At 42.7% G+C, this 19,176-nt stretch overlaps 1 protein-coding gene across 1 annotated transcript in view; it reads right to left on the bottom strand.

Moving 5' to 3' along the window:
* Positions 1 to 6,257: 6,257 nt before the first annotated feature.
* Positions 6,258 to 19,176, bottom strand: part of VDR (vitamin D receptor) — an 86,282-nt gene continuing 73,363 nt past the window's right edge. Inside the window, exons 6-11 of the mRNA XM_036761327.1 lie at positions 18,706 to 18,890; positions 18,271 to 18,385; positions 15,820 to 15,982; positions 7,256 to 7,407; positions 6,974 to 7,090; positions 6,258 to 6,604 (exon numbers count right to left, since the gene is read on the bottom strand). Of these exons, the coding sequence (XP_036617222.1) occupies positions 6,345 to 6,604; positions 6,974 to 7,090; positions 7,256 to 7,407; positions 15,820 to 15,982; positions 18,271 to 18,385; positions 18,706 to 18,890 (992 nt within the window). The 3' untranslated portion in view covers positions 6,258 to 6,344. The remainder of the gene's footprint in view (positions 6,605 to 6,973; positions 7,091 to 7,255; positions 7,408 to 15,819; positions 15,983 to 18,270; positions 18,386 to 18,705; positions 18,891 to 19,176) is intronic.

Raw genomic sequence — 19,176 nt, 5'->3', positions numbered from 1 at the left:
CTTGTATTTGAAAGTCAAATTTTCTATTCAGCTCTGGTCTTTTCATCAAGAGTGCGTTAAAGTCCTCTATTTCAATGAATATCTATTTTTTCCCCTGCAGGATTATACTCAGTTTTGCTAGGTAGGTGATTCTTGGTTTTAATCCTAGTTCCTTTGACCTCCAGAATATCATAATCCAAGCCCTCTGATCCCTTAATGTAGAAGCTGCTAAATCTTGTATTATCCTGATTGTGTTTCCACAATACTTGAATTGTTTATTTCTGGCTGCTTGCAATATTTTCTCCTTGACCTGGGAACTCTGGAATTTGGCTACAAAATTTCCAGTTTTCTTTTTGGGATATTTTTCAGGAGGTGATCAGTGGATTCTTTCACTTTCTATTTTACCCTGTGGTTCTAGAATATCAGGGCAGTTTTCCTTGATAATTTCTTGAAAGATGATGTCTAGGCTCTTTTTTTGATCATGACTTTCAGGTAGTCCAGTAATTTTTAAGTGATCTCTCCTGGATCATGAGATGCTTGTAGATATTTTTGAGTAATTTTCTTCTTTAAGGTTTGTGTCTCAAGTATCCCTGTCACCGTAACACCTCTTTATGTTAGGATTTTTAAAATTTGTTCATTTTTTCAGCCTGCTTCCTAACTTCAGACTATAATGTCTGAGCTGGTCCTGCTTATTCATTCTTGGGGAATTGAGTGTTATTTTAGGATCTCAGATACAGCTCAGGCTGGGGATCTACAAACTTACAGTGCTTCCAAAATGATTTGAAACAGTATGAAATCCCTTTTCATCTGAGCTCTGTAAGTTCCTGGCCTGGGTTTGGGTCTGAGTAATGTGCTTGATGACTTACCCTTGGTTGGAATTCCAATAGACGATAGCCAGACTCAGCCACTGTCAACCATCTAGGAAGCTCTCCTTATTCAGTGACATAACTACAGGCTTTCCTTTGGTATTGGATTCCTGCCCTAGTTATTCCACAGCAAGTTTGTGCCTGGACTAGAGGCTAGAACTAAGACTCCATTCTATATCTGGGGTCACGACCACATAACAGTTTCTTGCTTTTAGCTCATTACACCACGTATGGCCTGCAACCACTCTTTAGCCTGGAATGCCACCCCTAGCACAAGTACCCTCCTCAGTCAACTCTAAATCTATGATTTGGAATGGGTTAGTGGGTGACAAGGCTGCCAGTTGGCACTTGTTCCTGCATCCTTTCCAAGGATAGGTCTCTTTATACTGGATATGAGAATTCTTTTTGCTCAGGCACACAGCTTCTTCCTATATTGGAATAGTCTGAGTGGCCTTTCTTGGCTAGAGGCAGTTTCCAGTGTCTACAGACAGTATCTGTCTCCCTCAGCTTCTCTGGGCTGGAAAAAGATGCACTGTCATTCTTTTCTCTTGTACTTCCCAATCAGGACTTGTTCTGGTTCATATTCTAGATCTGTGTGTAGGATTTGTGGGATAGAGTTTGACTGTCTTTTCTGCTACATCACCATCTTTGTTCCACCTCCCCTTCTCTCTTATTTTAAAGCCCTTCTAATTAGATTCCTAAGGCTTCAGGAAAATACATTCTTACCATAACTTCTTCAGCATATGCCATCTTTAGTGAGTAGCTTATTATTCCCATCTTTTAAGCCATGATCCAAAAATCCAAACCCCCATCCTCAAACACTATCTATTTAATCAACTGTTAACTTTTCTTGGGCAGACTATGCCTGGTCCTGTAATGGGCTCTACATTTTAGGTAAGAACATTCACAACCTTAAGTCTGTAACCTCCTTACCAGGATGATGATGAGAGCAAAAGTCATGCCATACAAGGATCAGTTAAAGAAAATGGGTTTTTTAGGTTGGGGAAGAGGAGACAATGGCAGAGAGAATGCTAGTGATCATGAATTATTTGAAGGAATGTCACATGGAAGAGGAATTGAACTCCTTGTTCCCATGTGGGCAGTGAGGTGGATAGAGCACCAGGCCTGAAATTAGAAAGACTTCCTAACTTCCTGAGTTCAAGTTTGGCTTCAGACACTTACTAGCTGTGTGACCCTGGGCAAGTCACTTCACCCTGTTTGCCTCAGCTTCCTCATCTGTAAAACGAGCTGGAGAAGGAAATGGCAGACTGCTTCAGTATCTTTGTCAAGAAAACCCCAAATGGGGTCATGAAGAGTCGGACATGAATGAACGACAACAACTTGTTCCCATAAATCAGAACAAGGAACAGTGGAAGGGAGGGCCAGAGAGATAGATTTTGACATCTTAGCAATTAGAGCTGTACCAAAGTGCAGTGGGCTATTTTAGGACATGGGGGGTTCCCAAGAACTTGAGATCTTCATCTGGAGAACAGATGGTGTAAAGGGAAGAACTCCTCAGTTAGCGAGTGGACTAGATGACCTCTGAGGTCTGTTCTGACAGCAATATTCTGTGATTCTGTGCCCACATGTTCCCATCCTTTGTCTCCTATCTCTGAAACAGTTTCCTATCCATATTTACTCCCTCAAAGAACTACAAACAATTCCCCCTTAACAGAAACCATGTTGTATTTTCACCTAATGGTTTTTCGTATTTATTATAGACTGCTGAACAGCTGTTCAGAGCCCAAAGGTCATAGATTCAGAGCTGCAAAGGTCCTCAAAGGTGGAGTACAACCCATATATTTTACAAATGAGGAAACTGAGGCCCAGAGAAGTTAAGTGACTTGCTCAGGGTCACATAGCAAATAAGTATCTAAGGCAGAATTTGAACCCGAGTCTTCCTAACTCCAAGTCCAGTGTCTTATTCACTACACCATGCTGTTTCATTGATATGAAGTACCCTAGGTTCCCCATCATCTCTCTGATGTACAAGTGACCCACTAATCTTCTACCACAGTGGTCTTTTATGAAGACAAGTTATATATTTGAACCAATAATCCCCCAAATTCATCCTTGAGTTCCTTCAGAACACTGTTCACCCAGCCTAGTGATTTGCTACATTTATTGGCACTATCCATTCCTTTCATCAGTTTGACTTGAAATATCCTGAATCTGAATTATTCTTTGATTTAATGTCTCTCCCCACTCAATTGAGCTATCTTTCCTTTTGTCAAAAGATGTCTTTCTTCCTATAATAAGCTTACTCCCAGGTAACCATCAATGGATTTTTTTTTGGCTCCAGAGTCTATTTGTCACCCTTTACATACAGTCACTAGGTTTTTAGATCCACAGAATTGTAGAGTTGAGAAATCAGAACATATCTTTTCTAACCTTGATCCAAAATGGGAATCTCCAACACCCCCAATAAGTTATTACTCAACCCTGCTTGAAAATCTTTGATCACAGAGAACTCTCTACCTCCCATTCCACTTTGGTACAGTTTTATTTATTGGTTTATTTTTTCTTAAATTGAGTTAAAATATGCCCTCATACAACTTCACCCCTTTGCTAGACATCTGTCCTCCAGGTAAAGATGCGTGATAACCAAAAATTTCAACTTTAAAATTTCTACCTGTTTCTTCTTTACTGGTATAGCACCCATTTCTGGAAGAATGGGCCAGACTAGTGCCCACATTTTCTCATTATTCCTTTTCCTAAAATTAAGTAACCATACGACCCTTACCAGTGTGTTTGGTGTGGGTTGATGTCCATGTCACTGGAATAGATCAGAAAGCTAGGGGCCTTCTGGGCTAGGTAATGGATACTTTCAGTGTATCCATTCCAGGGTCAGCTCTTCCAGTTCATAATGGAGGCCAGTGCCAGAGCTAGAGCTGGGAAGGTAGAGACATAATGAAGCCAAATGCACTTTATTGATAAGGCAATAGCATCATACAGGCAAGAGGGGCCCCATAAAGCCATGGTCAGAATAGAGTCCAGTTTACATTGACATGAATCAAGCTCCCCTGTCACAAAAGGGAAATAGCCAAGAAGGACGGATTAACTAGACAAGACTTCTTTCTAAAGTGCAGGGTCTACCCAGAGGGACTGAACAAATTGAGAGAAGATTACATTTGAACTGCAGTTTAGTATAATGGGAAAAAAGCACTAGCTTGGAAGTTGGCTTGAGGAAAGGGGCCACGATCTAGAGGTCTTTCATCTCTGCTTCCCACCTTTTCCCTGGAGAGCTGGGCTTCCCAACCTCCTACCTGAGGGAGAACCCCCTGGCTTCTAGTACGATTCTTTCACCAACAGTTTGTGTGTCAGTGTTGGGTCTTAGTCCTAACAGATCGTATGACCCTGATGAAGTTATGAGTCTGGGCTTCGGTTTCTTCCTTTTTAAAATGAGGGCATTGAGGGATGGACTAGATGACCTTTAAAGTCTCTTCCTGCTCCAATATTCTCTGACTCCAGTCAGGGCTTTTAGGAAGACTGAAGAAAGCAAAAGGAGAAGAAAGGGCTGTCCCCCTGCTAGATGGTCTCAGAAGAGTTCTGACCATTCTTTAGAATTGTTTCCATTAACATAAATCACCTATTTACAGATGTCCTGTGGCCTAGTAACTATTTATACTGAGAGCTCCATGTAGGACAGGGATTCTCAACATGGGACTTGTGAAATTAAAAAAATATATATATTGATAATTTTATTTTAATATAATCAGCTTCCTTTGTAATCTGATGTGTTTTATATACTTAAAAATATTATTCTGAGAAGGCTTTGCTAAACTACCCAAGGGGCCCATGACACAAAACATTAAGAATCCCTACTATGGAAAGATACTGCTGCAGAATAACCCTTTACCACAACTGTCCTTTCACATCAAGTGTACCCTTCCTACCAACACCTCTCACTGAGTGAAGCCATTCCTGAGTAACCTGTATGATGGTATCCCACTTACTCTCTGCTTGGTGCTTTGACACTCATTCATAGATGACTTTGAAGTTCTGTCCCATGAAGAGAACAAGGTCGCTTGAGGCTTCCTTTTTGGGCCAAGGTAGGGAATAAGAAAAGAAAGGAACCAGTGCTACTGTTCTTTGGCCTCCTATGGGTAGGAGGCACCAGGCCCCTTTGAATATGTTTTTAGCACTACTTGGGTGGGGACCTGAGGCAGAAGAATGCTAGCCTAATGGGAAGGAGAGTGTGACTTTGATTGTGGGGTTCACTCTTAGAGGGTGATGTCTTGAGGTGGTAGGTGAGTGAAGGGAATCTATTCTGGGAATAGAGTTGTTCTGAGAAAAGGGGCCAACTTCTAGAGCTTTTTTTTTTCTTTGTCCTCCTTTTTCACTAAGAAGGAGGGCTTCCCAATTTTCCAGCTGAGAGGATGAAGGGAGCAGATACTGGAGGGATGGGAAACAGGATGAGAAAGAACCTCAGGGAATCTTTCTCTTAGGATGGGAGGTCAAACATTGTTCGGATAGGGGTCAGAGTGGGGAATGATGCTTTCTGCTTCCAGGAGTCACACTACAGTTCCTTTACAGCTCAGCCTCTGAAATCCATGAAGAGGCTATGAAGGCTTAGGAGGCTAGCTCTGTGTGTCCTCCCCCTCCCCTACTACTATCGACATTCCTGGGAGTTGGCAGAGAAAATAAGAGATGGATTTTCCTTCTCTTGCTTTCCTCGTTATAGCTTTTGTCTTTCATTTTGCCCCCTTAGCAGGTCAGCTTCCTGATGGTTGCCCCCATTCTATGAATGGAGATGCTGCTGACTGGGTTCTAAGCTCAGGAAAAAAGGGTCTGCTTACTACTACTGCTACCAAAGAGGCTTTGGAAGCAATTACTATGGTAACACAGAAGCGGTGTGGGTACTGCAGAGCCAGGAAAGAAGGGTGGAAAGGTTGGGAAGGTAGGTAACTATCACCACAGTCACCATGTCCCTGGAAAACCATTGCAGTGAATGTCCTGCACCTTTCTTAGTCTTCCTGGACTCCCTAAAGCCAACCCTACTATAGTTTCTAAAGTGGCACAGACTGGCCAAGGAAATGCATATATGCAAGCAGATTATTCATCTTTGGAGATGGGGCAGGGGCTGGAGGATCCCTCTAGGACTCAGGTGTCTTGGAGGTACAGGTGGCTCTGTCCCTGAGGAGTGGACATGTTTCTTTTCCATGACCTCACAATACCTTCTGGCTGCCATGTTAGGGAAGATATAGGGAACCATCCCCAAGCCAAGCCTTAACATTCAGGCTCTTGTCTTCTTATCCTTGACCCCTTTGAGTTTCCTTGACAAATAAACAGTGACTCTTAACTGAGGGCTGGGAAGCCTTCAAAAGGGTGTGGGGTGGGGAGACGGAAGGGAAGGAAGGCAAGGAGGAAGCTGAGCTTCAGAGGGGTGGGGAGTGCTGCTCAGCAGCAAGTAACCAAGGGACTCTGGAGCTGGGTACCCATTTGCACCACCCCCTCGGAGTGTGCCTCCCACCCAGGTAGTAGCCCTGGTTGCCCCAGTCATGAGATCTCATTGCCAAACACCTCGAGCACAAGCGGAGTGAGCTTCATGCTGTTTTCTGGTTGGAAGGACAGGCAGCGGTACTGCTTTGAGTGTTCCTCATTGAGACTGCGCAGGTCTGCCAGCTTCTGGATCATCTTAGCATAGAGTAGGTGACTGCCAGGTGGAGGATGGCGGCAGCGAATGTAGGTCTGCAAGGTGTTGGAGAGCCGGTCTTGAATGGCTTCGATGAGTGCTGCATCCTGCACTCCAGGCCGGTCTGTAGGAGGGAGAGTAGCAGGGGTGGCTTCTCTGAACTCCCTCATGACACTAGGGCTCCTCAGACACTTCCCCCTCCCCCCCCCCCCCCGTTGCATCTTTCTTGGCTATACTTGTAGGTAACCATTCACATGTGGAGTGAAGCGCTGGCTTGAGAGGAAGGCCTTTCCTTTCTTAGGTTTCAGAAGACAATCCTGACTATTCAGGACTGGATTTGAGAATAAATATAAGTCATTTATTCCTTTTCCCAAATAACTTGGATCCAATCATATGGGAATCTCCCTAGCTACTTCATGCCCAACTCATGCCACGCTCCCCAGTAGGCCCCTCCTTCCCTGCCCAGCCAGATTCTAGTTTTCCTTGGACATACCTGGGGACACGATGCAGATGGCCATGAGTAAGACATGTTCTTCTTCATGCAAGTTTAGCTTCTTCAACCCAATCTGGAACTTGATGAGTGGTTCAATTAGTTCCAGGCTGTGCCCAGCTGTGGAGGAGAAAGGCCATGGATTTTGGGCAATATTCAGAGTTCAGCTCCTCAACAAGAAGCTAGCTGAGTTCCTTCCCTCACCCTCCCAATCCTACACCAATTTTTCTGGGTCTAGGAGGGATGGAGGGAGAGACTGGGTGGAGAAGGCCTGGAGTGACTCACCTTTGGCGACATCACTGACACGGTACTTATACTCTTGGCTACCACAGGTCCAAGACATGTCATCCATGGTGAAGGATTGGTTAGAACGGAGCATGATCACTTCGATGGCACTTGATTTGAGCAGCACAATCTGGTCCTCAGAGGTGAGGTCTCTGTGAAGGGGTGGGGGTGAGGAGGTGTAGAGAATGAGCCTGCAGTACTGGTCATTACTACAAACCCAAGTCAGCAATGCAAGACACTTTTGTGCCTATTAGCACTGTGAAGACATGCAGAAAAAGTAAATAAAATTGCTTCTGTCTTTAAGGAGTTGAAAAGAGGGCTAATAATAACAATTCTCAGTTACAAACAGCCTTTCATATGATATATCTCATTTCATCTTCCCAATGATCATAGGAGATAAATAATAGAGCCACTGTTTTAACAGATGAGGCATATGAGGGGCTGGAGAGGATGAATAATTTTCCCAAGATGACAGGTTGTGATTGGTGGTGCTAGAATAAGAACCTGGGTCTTATTTTTTTTAAATAGACTTTCTGTTGACATCACAGTCTTTGGCCCATAATAAGCACTATATGAATATTAGCTGTTACTGTTATCTTTTGTTTTGACATAGCCTAGATATTCCCCTGTGTCTCTCCTCTTTTCTTCTCCCAGAAAGTCATCCTTTATAACAAAAAACTTTTTTCTAACAGGAAGAAAAAATTCAGCAAAACCAATCAATGTATTAAAAATATCTGACATTATATGCAATGTTCTGTATCTATGGCCCCCCCATATTCAAAAGGAAGTTATATCTCTTTTTTGGGGGGGGGGCGAAAATCCTATCTCCTGGTTCAGTGTTCTTTCTATAACACTATTCTTCTTCATATAAGGGCAAGACTAATAATACAAAAGGTAATTTTAAAAATAGGTAATAAAAAAACCAAGATGGTTTGCAATTTAAGTATCAAGGCAAGTAGTAACATAGTGGCTTTAAAGTGGGGGCAGCAAATGGGGTGGATGAATTCATTTTTCCTACTCCAAAGCTTTCCTAGCCTGGCCAGACAAACCTGATGCGGTAGAAACTGCAGTAACAGGCAGTCAGAGGCTGCGGGAATTTCTTTGCATGCTGACATGGATTTAACAGCATGTTAAATAATATGTTAAGTTCTTAGCCAATGATTAGCTCCCTTGCTCTGAGTCACTGCCTTGGCCTGGCAGGAGAGTAGCCTGGGGCTGTCAGGCTACATAGATTTTCTGGATCCTTGCTTTTCTTCCCTTTTCCCTTCTCCTCCCCCCCCCCCCCCCCACCAAGGTGAGTAGGAGCAGAAGCCTCCTCTAGTCTCCTCCCTGTTATATCTGTTCTAATAGCTTTTGTAGGCAAACTATGCTTTTGTGTGTACCTGCCCATAAGCACACTGTTCCATGAGTACAAGTCTCACTTTCCTCCCTCTGTGCTTGCACTCATATCAGATCATAGCATCTGAGATTCAGAATCAGAAGTGACCTCAGAGGTCATCTAGTCCAGTCCCTTCATTTCACATGGTTCTCTATGACTGAAATGGCCTCTTTCCTGGCAGAAATCCTACCGATCACTCAAGGCCCATACCATCACAAGCGGATTAGGTGTGTTAGATAATTAGGTAAAACATTTTCTAGAATAAAAACTATCAGGCAGGTCAAACCTTTGGATCAAGTAAGCTGGCTTTGGGACCATAAGCTACATGTGAGCTAAGCTGGCATTTGTTGTTGTTGAGTCATTTCGGTCTTGTCTGACTCTTGGTGACCCCATTTGGGGTTTTCTTGGCAAAGATACTGGAATGGTTCGCCATTTCCTCATCCGGCTCGTTTTACAGATGTGGAAACTGAGGCCAATACTGTGCCACCTAGCTGCCCCAACCTGGAATTAGAGTTAGACTAATTGGTCCCAGATTTGAGTGATCTATCTAATATCTTTGTATATTATATACATATAGTTGTGCATGCATGTATAAATATGCATAATTTGTATATTCTATGTGCATGATATATTATTTATATATTACACACATAATATAATTTTATTTGAGCCTCATACTAATCCTCTAGGATAGGTATTATAGACATCATTATCCCCACTTAACAGAAGAGGTAATTCAGTCTCCTAGAGGTTAAGTGACTTGCCCATTGTCACATTGCTAGTAAGCATCAGAGGTGGGACGTGAACCTATGTATTCTTGACTCCGAGTCTAGAATACTATCTATACCCCATGCTGCCTGTCAGAGCAGCAAAGAGCAATTATTCTCAATTTTCAGTCAATCTACCAATCATCATATATTAAGTACCTATTATATGTCAGGTCCTGGGCTAGATGCTGGGGATAAAACTACAAAGAATGAAAGGAATCCCTACTTTCAACATGGCAGAGATAACAGATGTCAATATGTACAGTCTATGCACACTACATATAAAGAGAATCATTACAAATAAATACAAAGTAATTAAGTAAAAGGTAGTTTGGAAGGGAAGGCACGATCATTTGAGGGAATCAGGAAAGGTTTCATGGCAAAGGTCATGTTTGATCTGAGATCTGAGGAAAGAGAGGAATTCTATGAAGGTCAGGTGAGGAGGGAATGCATTCCAGGCACAGTTGACAGCCAGTGCAAAAGTATAGAGATAGCAGGTGTCATGGATTAGAAACACAGAAAAGGCCAATTTGGTTACATCACAGATATTTGGAAGGACATATGTATATACACACATATGTATACATATCTATACATTTGTATACATATCTATATGTACATATAGATATATTATATATGATATATATATGTCATTTCCAAAGAGATGATATTTAAACCTATGTCAGTTGATTAAGTCAATAAGAAATTGAGTGTAAAGAGAGAAAAGAAAAGGGCCCAGGACAGGAAACACCCATAATTAGGGGGCATGATATGGATGATGAGCCAGCAAAGGAAATAAGTCATACAGGTAGGAGGGGACCCAGGAGGGAAGAGTGTCACTAAAACCCAGAGTATCCAGGTAGTCAACAGTGTCAAATGAAAAGATATGTCAAGAAGGATGAGGAGCTAAGGAAGACCTCTAGATCTGACATTTAAGAGATCCTTGGTCACTTTAGAGAGAGCAGTTTCCGTTGAGTGATCAGTTAGAAAGTTAGATTGCTAAGAGTTGAGGAGTAAGAAAAGAAGAAAGTAATGAATGTAGGCAATTTTTTTCAAGGACTTTGGAGGAGAGAGGAGAAATAGAGGATGATATTTTAAGGGAATGGCAGAGTTTAAGTGAAAAGATGAGAGAGAAAGTTGGGCATGTTTGAAGGCAGTAGGGAAGAAACCATTATATCGGGAGAGGCTGAAGTTTAGAGAGAAGGGAGTTGATTGAAAATGTAATGTGCTAGAGAAGATGGGAGGGTATGATATCAAGGGTACATGTAGATTGGTTGATTTGGGCAAGGGAAAGAGTCACCCCATCATCATAGACTGGGGGAGATGAGGAGACTGTGGGATGATGTCAAGGGGTTTTGAGATAAAGAGGAGAGAAAAGGAGAAATCTCATGCTGAATAGTCCTAATTTTATCTGTAAAGTAAAAGAGAAGGCTGTCAGCTGAAAGGGAAAGAAGGGTGGGAAGAAACGGGTATGGGAAGCTTGAGGAGAGAAGAGAAAGTTCGAAGTAGCTTCTGTGGAGACTGACATAGAGACAATTAGGACTAAACAAATTGCCTTGCTCTGGTGAGGGCCCAGCTAAAATCAGATATCATGGATACACCCAGTCAGCATGGCTATATGACTTCCTCTAGCTCTGATTGCCAACATGTGGAAGAGGCAGATGGTAAGAGCAATCTAGGGTTGAGATTTGGCAAGGAATGATCAGAATAGGAGAAGAGGATGAGGAGAGTGGAGGACAGTATCATAGTGAATTGGATAACTATAGGTTTGAGATTAAAGAGTAAAGTCAGAGCAGGAGTAATGACCTGAGGAAAAACTGAGGGGCGGAGGGAGTGGAGGTTGAGATGAAGGTGAAGAAAAGGTTTAGGAGAGGTAAGACAGAGGGAGAGACTAGATGATAGCGATTTAGACTTTAGAGGAATGTCAGAGTTTTTAATTAAGGAAGTAAACTAACTCATGAGTAATGGTGAGATTGAGGGTGTGTCCATCCATTCTTGTATGTGGATGAGGTGAAATAAAGGAATAGGTTGTGGCATTCAAAGAAACTGAAGAAATTGGAGGTTAGAGAGTTTAAGGGAATATCAATATGTATGTTCAAGTTCCCTAGTGTAAGGGAGCTTAGTGGTGCCATGGATAGAGTGCTGGGCCTGGAGTTAGGAAGACCTGAGTTCAAATCCAGCCTCAGACACTTTGAAAACTCTACAAATGTAAAGAATGGTTCAGTTTAGCCTGGTTCATTCTGCATTCCTTCAAGAACTTAGAAGAAGCTGATATGGGAGGAAAAAAAGCAAGCTACAAGAAAGAAAAAAAATAATGACTTCTATCATAGCAAGGCAGAGAATGACCAGGGTAGGGGATGGGTTGGACTTAGGACAAAGGCATCTCGAATGGAAGAATACTGATTATAACCTACACCATGGCATCTCCTTGTCTTTGTTTCAGCTGGTAATCAGCCATATAAAGTTTGGATGTTTATCAATCATCACGCCAAATAGTGAGTGCTTTTTATGTCCTAAAGACAAGTGGCCTAAATAATGCATTGATGAAAAGACAAATGAAATCTCAACATGTCATCCAAATCAAGACCTCCAGCTCTAACGTTTTATGAACCAATGGGATTACTGCTATTGGTCCTTTCTGCTATACACAGGCTCACACCCCTCATACTTGGAGTGTTTGGCAATAACATCTTCCAGTTGGGACACCTGGTCGTGCCTGGGCGTGGGTCACACTCTGAAGAGTTTATTGGAATGGGCTTCTAGTTCCAGAGTAATCCTCCCCACCCTTCCAGAACTTAGCCTCTCCCTTTACATCTCCCTGCCTTCCCTTCCCACCAGCAGGTGCTGGCTCCCATCTAGCCTAATCATCAAGGACCCCTGGAGCTACTGGCCCCTATGAACTTCAGTTGAGTTAATGCTTCTTTGACAAAGAGAATCAAGGGTGCCAAGGCCACACAGCAGAAGGCTCTATAATCTCTTAGCTTTCAGCCCCAAGGATGTTTGTGGATACTTGGGGTCTGTTTTGTTATCCCAGCAATGATTTCCTTATAGTGTCTCCTTCCTTCTAGGGGAAAAGATAACTTGTAGGACATAAGCCTTTTAGAGCCTAGCCTTGAGGAGGAACGTCAGTCAGTCAACAAGCACCTACTATGTGCCAGGCACTATTCTAAGCCCTGGAAAAGGGCCAAAGCCAGGCTCATACTCAGGTCCTGCTCTATGCTGGCCACATGCTTATGTAGGAGTTTCCTACTGTATCTCCCCCACCCCTAGCCTATTCACATAATAGTCTCATCCTCCCTTCCCTAAACCCTCCACCTTCCACTCCCACTACTGGGCACCAAGATCAAAGCTGCAAGGGATAAAGCTACTGTTCCTTCAGTTCTCGGAATAACAGAACCCCCAAGCTCACAAACCAGAAGAACCAGGTTGCCGGGAGACTGTCTTGCCCTGCCCTACCCCACGTGGATCCCACCTGGGCCCTGAGGTCTTCACCCTGATCTTTACCACCCTGGACCTTGGCACAAGCTGTACCATTGTCCTTCCAGAAGGCACTTGCCTAGGCAGACTTGGTCTGCAGTGAGAAAAAACAAAACAAAACATTGGCATTGATTCAGAGGAAGACAGTTTTTAAGATCCTTAAGGTACCTCAGAAATCATCTAGATCTAGGCCTGTTGTGAGCATTCACTCTGTGTCAGTCATGCGTTTATGTAGGAATTGTTTTTGTTTGTGTGTCTCACGGACCCTTTGGCAGTCTGGTGAAGCTTGTGGACTCCTCAAAATAATGTTTGTTGCCTACATTAATAATAGAAGGAAATGCTACATTTACAGTTAATGAAAATAAAGATGTAATTTTTTCCCATCCAAGTAATAACCCCCTCCCCCCAAATCTAGCCATGCATCCCTTTGGGGCTCTGTGGACCCAAAGTTTAGCACCAACTCTCACATTTTACTAACGAGGAAACTAAAGCCCAAAGAAGTGTCAGGATTTGATTTCGAATCTAATATTCTTTCCACTAGAGATGTCTTCTACCACCAAGGACTGGCATTGATTGATTAGTTTATCATCTGAGTGTCTATTGAATTTGCCAATAAATAACTCTCTCTCTGCCCTTTCAAGCAGCGCATTCCAGCATCAGGGAAAACCAAGGAAAAGAGGGATTTATTCTTCTAGGATCTAGAAAGTGAGACTAAAGTCACTCAGAGCCACTGAGGTGAGTAGGGTGTGAAAGGAAGGATGCAGAATTTAGGGCTCTCACTGAATGAATGATTCCTTTGGGGTCCCAGTATGATCCACCACAGCATACAAGGTGGATTCTCATTCCAGTCAGAACTATGGTACTTGTAATTAAGTCTCGTTAAAATGGATCTATGTTGCAATGGTGTAGAAAAGAGGTACACTGTGCTGTTTATGATTTTTCTCATTTGTTTACACAAAACAAATGTTAGCTCTATGCTAAACCACAGCACACTGGAGGGGGGTGAGGGGAAGTAGGAACAAGGGCATGTTTTGCCAGTTCCAAGCGGGCACATGCTGGGTATATGGCAGGCACAGCCACAATCCCTTGCTCATTGCTTGATTGCTGTGACTGTTCATCCCTGCTGTGCTCACTCTATTTGAATACAACTAAGCCACCCTTTTAATAAATAATAATAGCTAGCATTTTACCTAGGCCTTAAGGTCTATAAAGCATTTATAAGTATTATTTTATCCCCTTGGAAGATAAAATGTTGGGAGGAAGGTGCTGTTATTACCTCAATTTTACAGATGGGGAAACTGAGGCAAGTAAGGTTACATGATTTGCCCAGCTTCATATATATAGTAAGTGTTCGAGGCCAGATTTGAACCTCAGGTCTTCCTGACTCCAAGTCTAGAGGTCTAAGTTACTGTGCCACCTAACTAATCACATTTTACTCCTGATACTCTGCTGTGGCATGGAGGTGATCCTGGGTTCTCAGAGCATATGCCAGTAGAATGCAAGCTCTCAAAGGTCCAGCCAAGATGGAAAGGTTCCGTAGGCATCATGATAAGCAGTACATCTGTTGTTTGAGGACCGGTTTAGTTTGGTTCAGGGAGATTTATCATCTGTGAGTTGGTCACAGTTACTCATGTAAAAACACCTATTAAGTCATGGAGAGGGTAGTGATTTCCATCACCATATTGATTAAATCACAATTTTAAAAAGTATTAAAATAAGATTTTTAAAAATTAAATACATTTTTATTGCTATCTGTTGTTATATATAGCCTGTTTCCCTTTTTGCCCCCTTCCCCTCCCAGAGAAACTTTCCATATAACAAAGATGAAAAAGAGGAAGAGAAAAAAACAGTAAAGCTGATCAATATATTGAAAAACTCTGATAACATATGCAATGTTCTACATTTGTGCCCCTGTCCCACTTCTGCTCAGTAACAGTGAGAGGTGAGTTCTGATGTCCTGAAGTGAGATTGTCAAATGTTTTGTCAAATATGTCAAAATGCTTTGGAGTTTTCTAGAGTGTTTTCTGGCTTGTTTTTGCCAAGAGTGTGGAGACCTATTAGTTTTAGGGCTGGTAGGGGTATAAAATAAAATGACACTGGCCAAGGGAGGTTAGAAAATGATTAGGAAGAGCTTTGCACTGATTAGTCAATGACCATAACAATATTGTATGTTATTGAGGTGTTGAGATGAGGCAGAATCTGAAAAAGTGGAGAATTCCACAAGGCACCTTACTGCACTTCAAAGTTTGCTTCTACCTTAAAGTGACTGGAGCCCTACCAACCTGAGCAACAAATGCGAAGAAGCACTGACCAGCAACCACAAGTTACCCATAAGACTCACAATATTTTAAAAACACCTTAAACTTATAACTGTACAGCCAGTACAGTTACCACAATATGTACTGTCTCTATTAACAGGACAAAATCTTTATGAAATGATCTTGTGAAGGAATCTGATAAGTTCTTGATGGTAGCTGGAAAGAACATGAAAGCAGGAGCCAGGCTTCTCTGCTAGCTCTTTGGGTATTTTTGGGCAAATCACTTCAACCCTGGGCCTTCCCTTCCTCATACGTAAAATGAAGTCGTTGGGTTAATGTCTAAGGTCCTTTCTAACTCTAAAGTTCTGTTGTTCCTTTAGCAGACTTTCCTATCCAGAGAAGAAAAGGAGAGTCAATATAGGCTTCCACAGAGACATAAAAGCATGCTCCTTGTATATAGTCAGACATTATATAGTTATTTGTTCAAGTCAGATTCAACCTCTGCCACTTAAGCTAGTAACCCATCTTCCTCCAGGAAGACTACCTTGTTTGAAAATGTACACTTAACAAACCTATCCCTCAAGCTGGAGCAGACTCTAAGGGTAATTTTGTGTAATTTCGCATCAGAAGAATATGAAGATTAGATATAAACCATTTCTACTGCCCAGAATTGAGGCTTCTTACCGGAATCCTGGAATCATCTTGGCAAAGCCAATAACCTTCTGGATGCTGTAACTGACCAGATCAGCCAGGTGGGGTAGCATGGAGAGCTGGGACAGGTCCAGGGTCACAGAGGGATCCTCAGAATCCTCACTTAGCACCAGGTTGGAAAAGGGCTCCATATTGTCTGAGGTGAGGAAAGAAGATGCCTAGATCTTCATCATGTATCTGCTCATTTTATTATACCATCAGTCAATCAATAAACATCTATTAAGCCCCTATTATGTACCAGGCACCGCACTAGGTGGTGATACAAGTACAAAGAATGAAATAATCCTTACTCATAAGGAGCTAACATTCTCTCAGGGGAGATGAGTACATTTGTAAATCTACAAAAACGTAAAGTGAATAAATCCAAATATATTTGAATTAATTAAATATAAGGTGGTTTGGGACTCAGTGAGGCAAAAAAAGGAGGGAGTAAATTCCAGGCAAATTGGAAGTCAGGAATCAGGAAGACAGGAGATGGGGTGTCATATGTAAGAAACAGAGCACAGTTTGGCTGGATAGCACAGAGTAGGAGTCCAGAGAGGCTGAAATAGCAGGTTCAACCATGGGGGCCAGGTTTGATGGGCTATAAAAGCTAAATAGAGGTGTTTATATATTATTCTAAAGGCAATTGGGAGCCAGTGGAGTTAATTGAGCAAGGGAGTCACATGGTTGAGGCTACACTTAGGGAGAATTACTTTGGCAGCAGTGTGTGAACATGGCTCAGAGTGGTGAGAGACTTGAGGGAGGGAGACCAATTAGGAAACTGTTGCAGTAATCTAGGTGAGAGGTGATGAGGGCCGGAACAAAGGTGGTAGCTGTGTGAATACAGAGAAAGGGGCTAATGGGAGAGATGTGCAGGTAGAGATATCAAGGTCTGGCGAAATGTTCAATAGACTGGTGGTGATATGGGACAGAAATCTGAGGCTAGATATACACACACACAAGTGTACAAATAAACATATGAATATATATGTGTTTATATCTACACATAGATAGACACATATCTATCTGTAAGTTATATCTAATATCTAATCTGCATGGAGATGTTAGTTAAATCCATAAGAGCTTGTGAGGTTACCAAGAGAGAAAAAATATATAGATGAGAAGGTCCTGAAGAGCACAGTTTTAGGAGGAATGATGTGGATGAGGAATGTGCAAAGAATACTGAGAAGGAATGATTAGACAGGTAGGAGGCTAACCAGGAGAGAGTCATGAAAACAGAAAGAAGAAAAAATATCCAGGAGGGGCAAGTGGTCAACAGTATTAAATGCAGTGGCTAGATCTAGAAAGATGATCTAAGAAAAGACCATCGGATACGGCAATTGAGAAATCATTGTCGACAGTAGCTTCCATTGAATGATGAGGTCAGAAGGAAGCCTGTAAAATGTTGAGGAGTGAGTGAGTGAGAGGAGAAGTGGAAATAGTAAATAGATCCCAAGGAGTCTGGCATGGAAAGGGAGGAGAGGGAGAGGAGAGGGAGAGGGAGAGGGAGAGGGAGAAGGAGAAGGAGAAGGAGAGGGAGAGGGAGAGGGAGAGAGAGGACAATTACTTGAAGGGATGGTAGTAAAGGTTTTTTAAGGACAGAGGAGACATGGACATATTTTGAAGATAGTAGAGAAGGAACTATTAGACAGGGAGAAGTTGAAGATCTGGGAGGAAGGGGTGGCAGAGGATGTAATCTATTGGAGAAGACTGGAGGGGAAGAAATCAAGTACACATATAAATGGACTAGCTTTGGCAAGGGTAAAGTTCACTTCTTTGTCGGAGAATGGGGGAAAAGAGAGATCGGGAGACATTGTCAAGGGGATTCCATTTCTGTCCAGACTTTATCTTCCCTTTCCTATGGATAACTAAAAAGTTTGTGATCATCTGTTCTACAGTCCTGGGGGATAACAACTTCTATAGAGTTATCTCCAACACAGGAACCTTTTTCTCTGCTCTCTCATGTCCCCTCTTCCAGACAGTAGGCAGTGGAAATTTAGGGAGGACAAGACCAAAGAGAGGATGAGGATAAACGGGAAACAATGCGGAGGGGAGGACACTAAAGCCAACGAGTCATTTAGGGTCATACAGATTCCCAAGTCTCAGTTCTGGTGCTAGGCTGGTGTGGGATCAGACCAGGGGTAGAAGGTAAGAGGATGGACTATGTGACCCTAAGTACTTTCCAATGGGCTCAGACTCAAAGCATTGCTCAAAGGCCAGGGATATCCTTAGGGATCTATGTCCTAGTCACAATTCCAGCCACGTGGGTAGGTTCTGGGAACTCATGGTCACCTTCACAGTTTATTCCTTCCTTCACCACATTTGCTGAACCAAGTGCTCAGGAGGAATGAAAGAGTTCCAAACATAAGATGGGACATCTAAACCTCCCTGATCTCTCTCTCTCCCTTAAGCCCTGAGAGCAGTTAGTTAGTTCCACAATACCTGAAGAAGTTGTGTAGGGATCTGAAGTCAAGGAGTCCCCTGAAAAACTGGGTGTGTGCTCTGAGGATGATTTCGAGGGATGGATGCTTCCACCTTCATCCCCTCGTACTGGAGGCTGGAATGGGAAAAAAAGAAAAGAAGGAAAATGTATTAAGTTTTCCAAGTCCATATTTGTGCTTGTATCTATGGACAAAGATAGCAGCAATGACTATAGGAAAAGGGGCTCCTTGTTCCTTCTTTCTCTCATGGAAGATTGGGGCTATCCAGTGGGGGATCCGCTGCTCTTTGTCATGTCATAAATTTGCCAAATTGCTCTTTGATAAATGTCCCTTCCCTGCTCCCCAAAGCTGTGTCCACACTTCAACAATTTTTGGAGGGTGTGTGTGTGGGGTAGGGTTAGTCTGTCTCAGGCTAGTGGTTGTATGTCAGTCCTACCCTGAATTGGCTGAAGTCTGAATAAGTAGGGTCATAGGTCTTGTGGTGAGCATCCAATAGGGTGGTGATGATGTGCTGCTGCTCTTCGGAAAGCTTGGGCCTCAGACTATCCTTCAGCGCCTCCTCCTCCTTCCTCTTCAAGATCATCTCCCGCTTCCGCTGGACCTCTTCATCTGTCAGGATGACTGTGGAATCCAGGGAAGGATGAGTTGGCACATGGACCCTGTACCCTTGGGCCCACTCAAGTGGAAAAGATACTTTCACTTCAGGTCTTGCCTATCCTCAAGACCTCTTGCCTGAGTAGGTCCCTCTTGGGTGTCTCAAGCCCATAAATTCAAATGGAACTAAACTTTCCATGTAGAAAAGATGGTGAAAATGAGTACACAGTCAAAGAAGAAGAAGGGAGTGTAAAACAGGAGATAAGAGAGCTGTTTATAATTCAGTCATTCAATCGAACAACAGAGAATGAAC

Source organism: Trichosurus vulpecula, chromosome 5 (genome assembly GCF_011100635.1).
Source record: "Trichosurus vulpecula isolate mTriVul1 chromosome 5, mTriVul1.pri, whole genome shotgun sequence".
NCBI classification, from domain to species: Eukaryota; Metazoa; Chordata; class Mammalia; order Diprotodontia; family Phalangeridae; genus Trichosurus; species Trichosurus vulpecula.
This window is presented reverse-complemented; position numbering and strand designations above follow the sequence as displayed.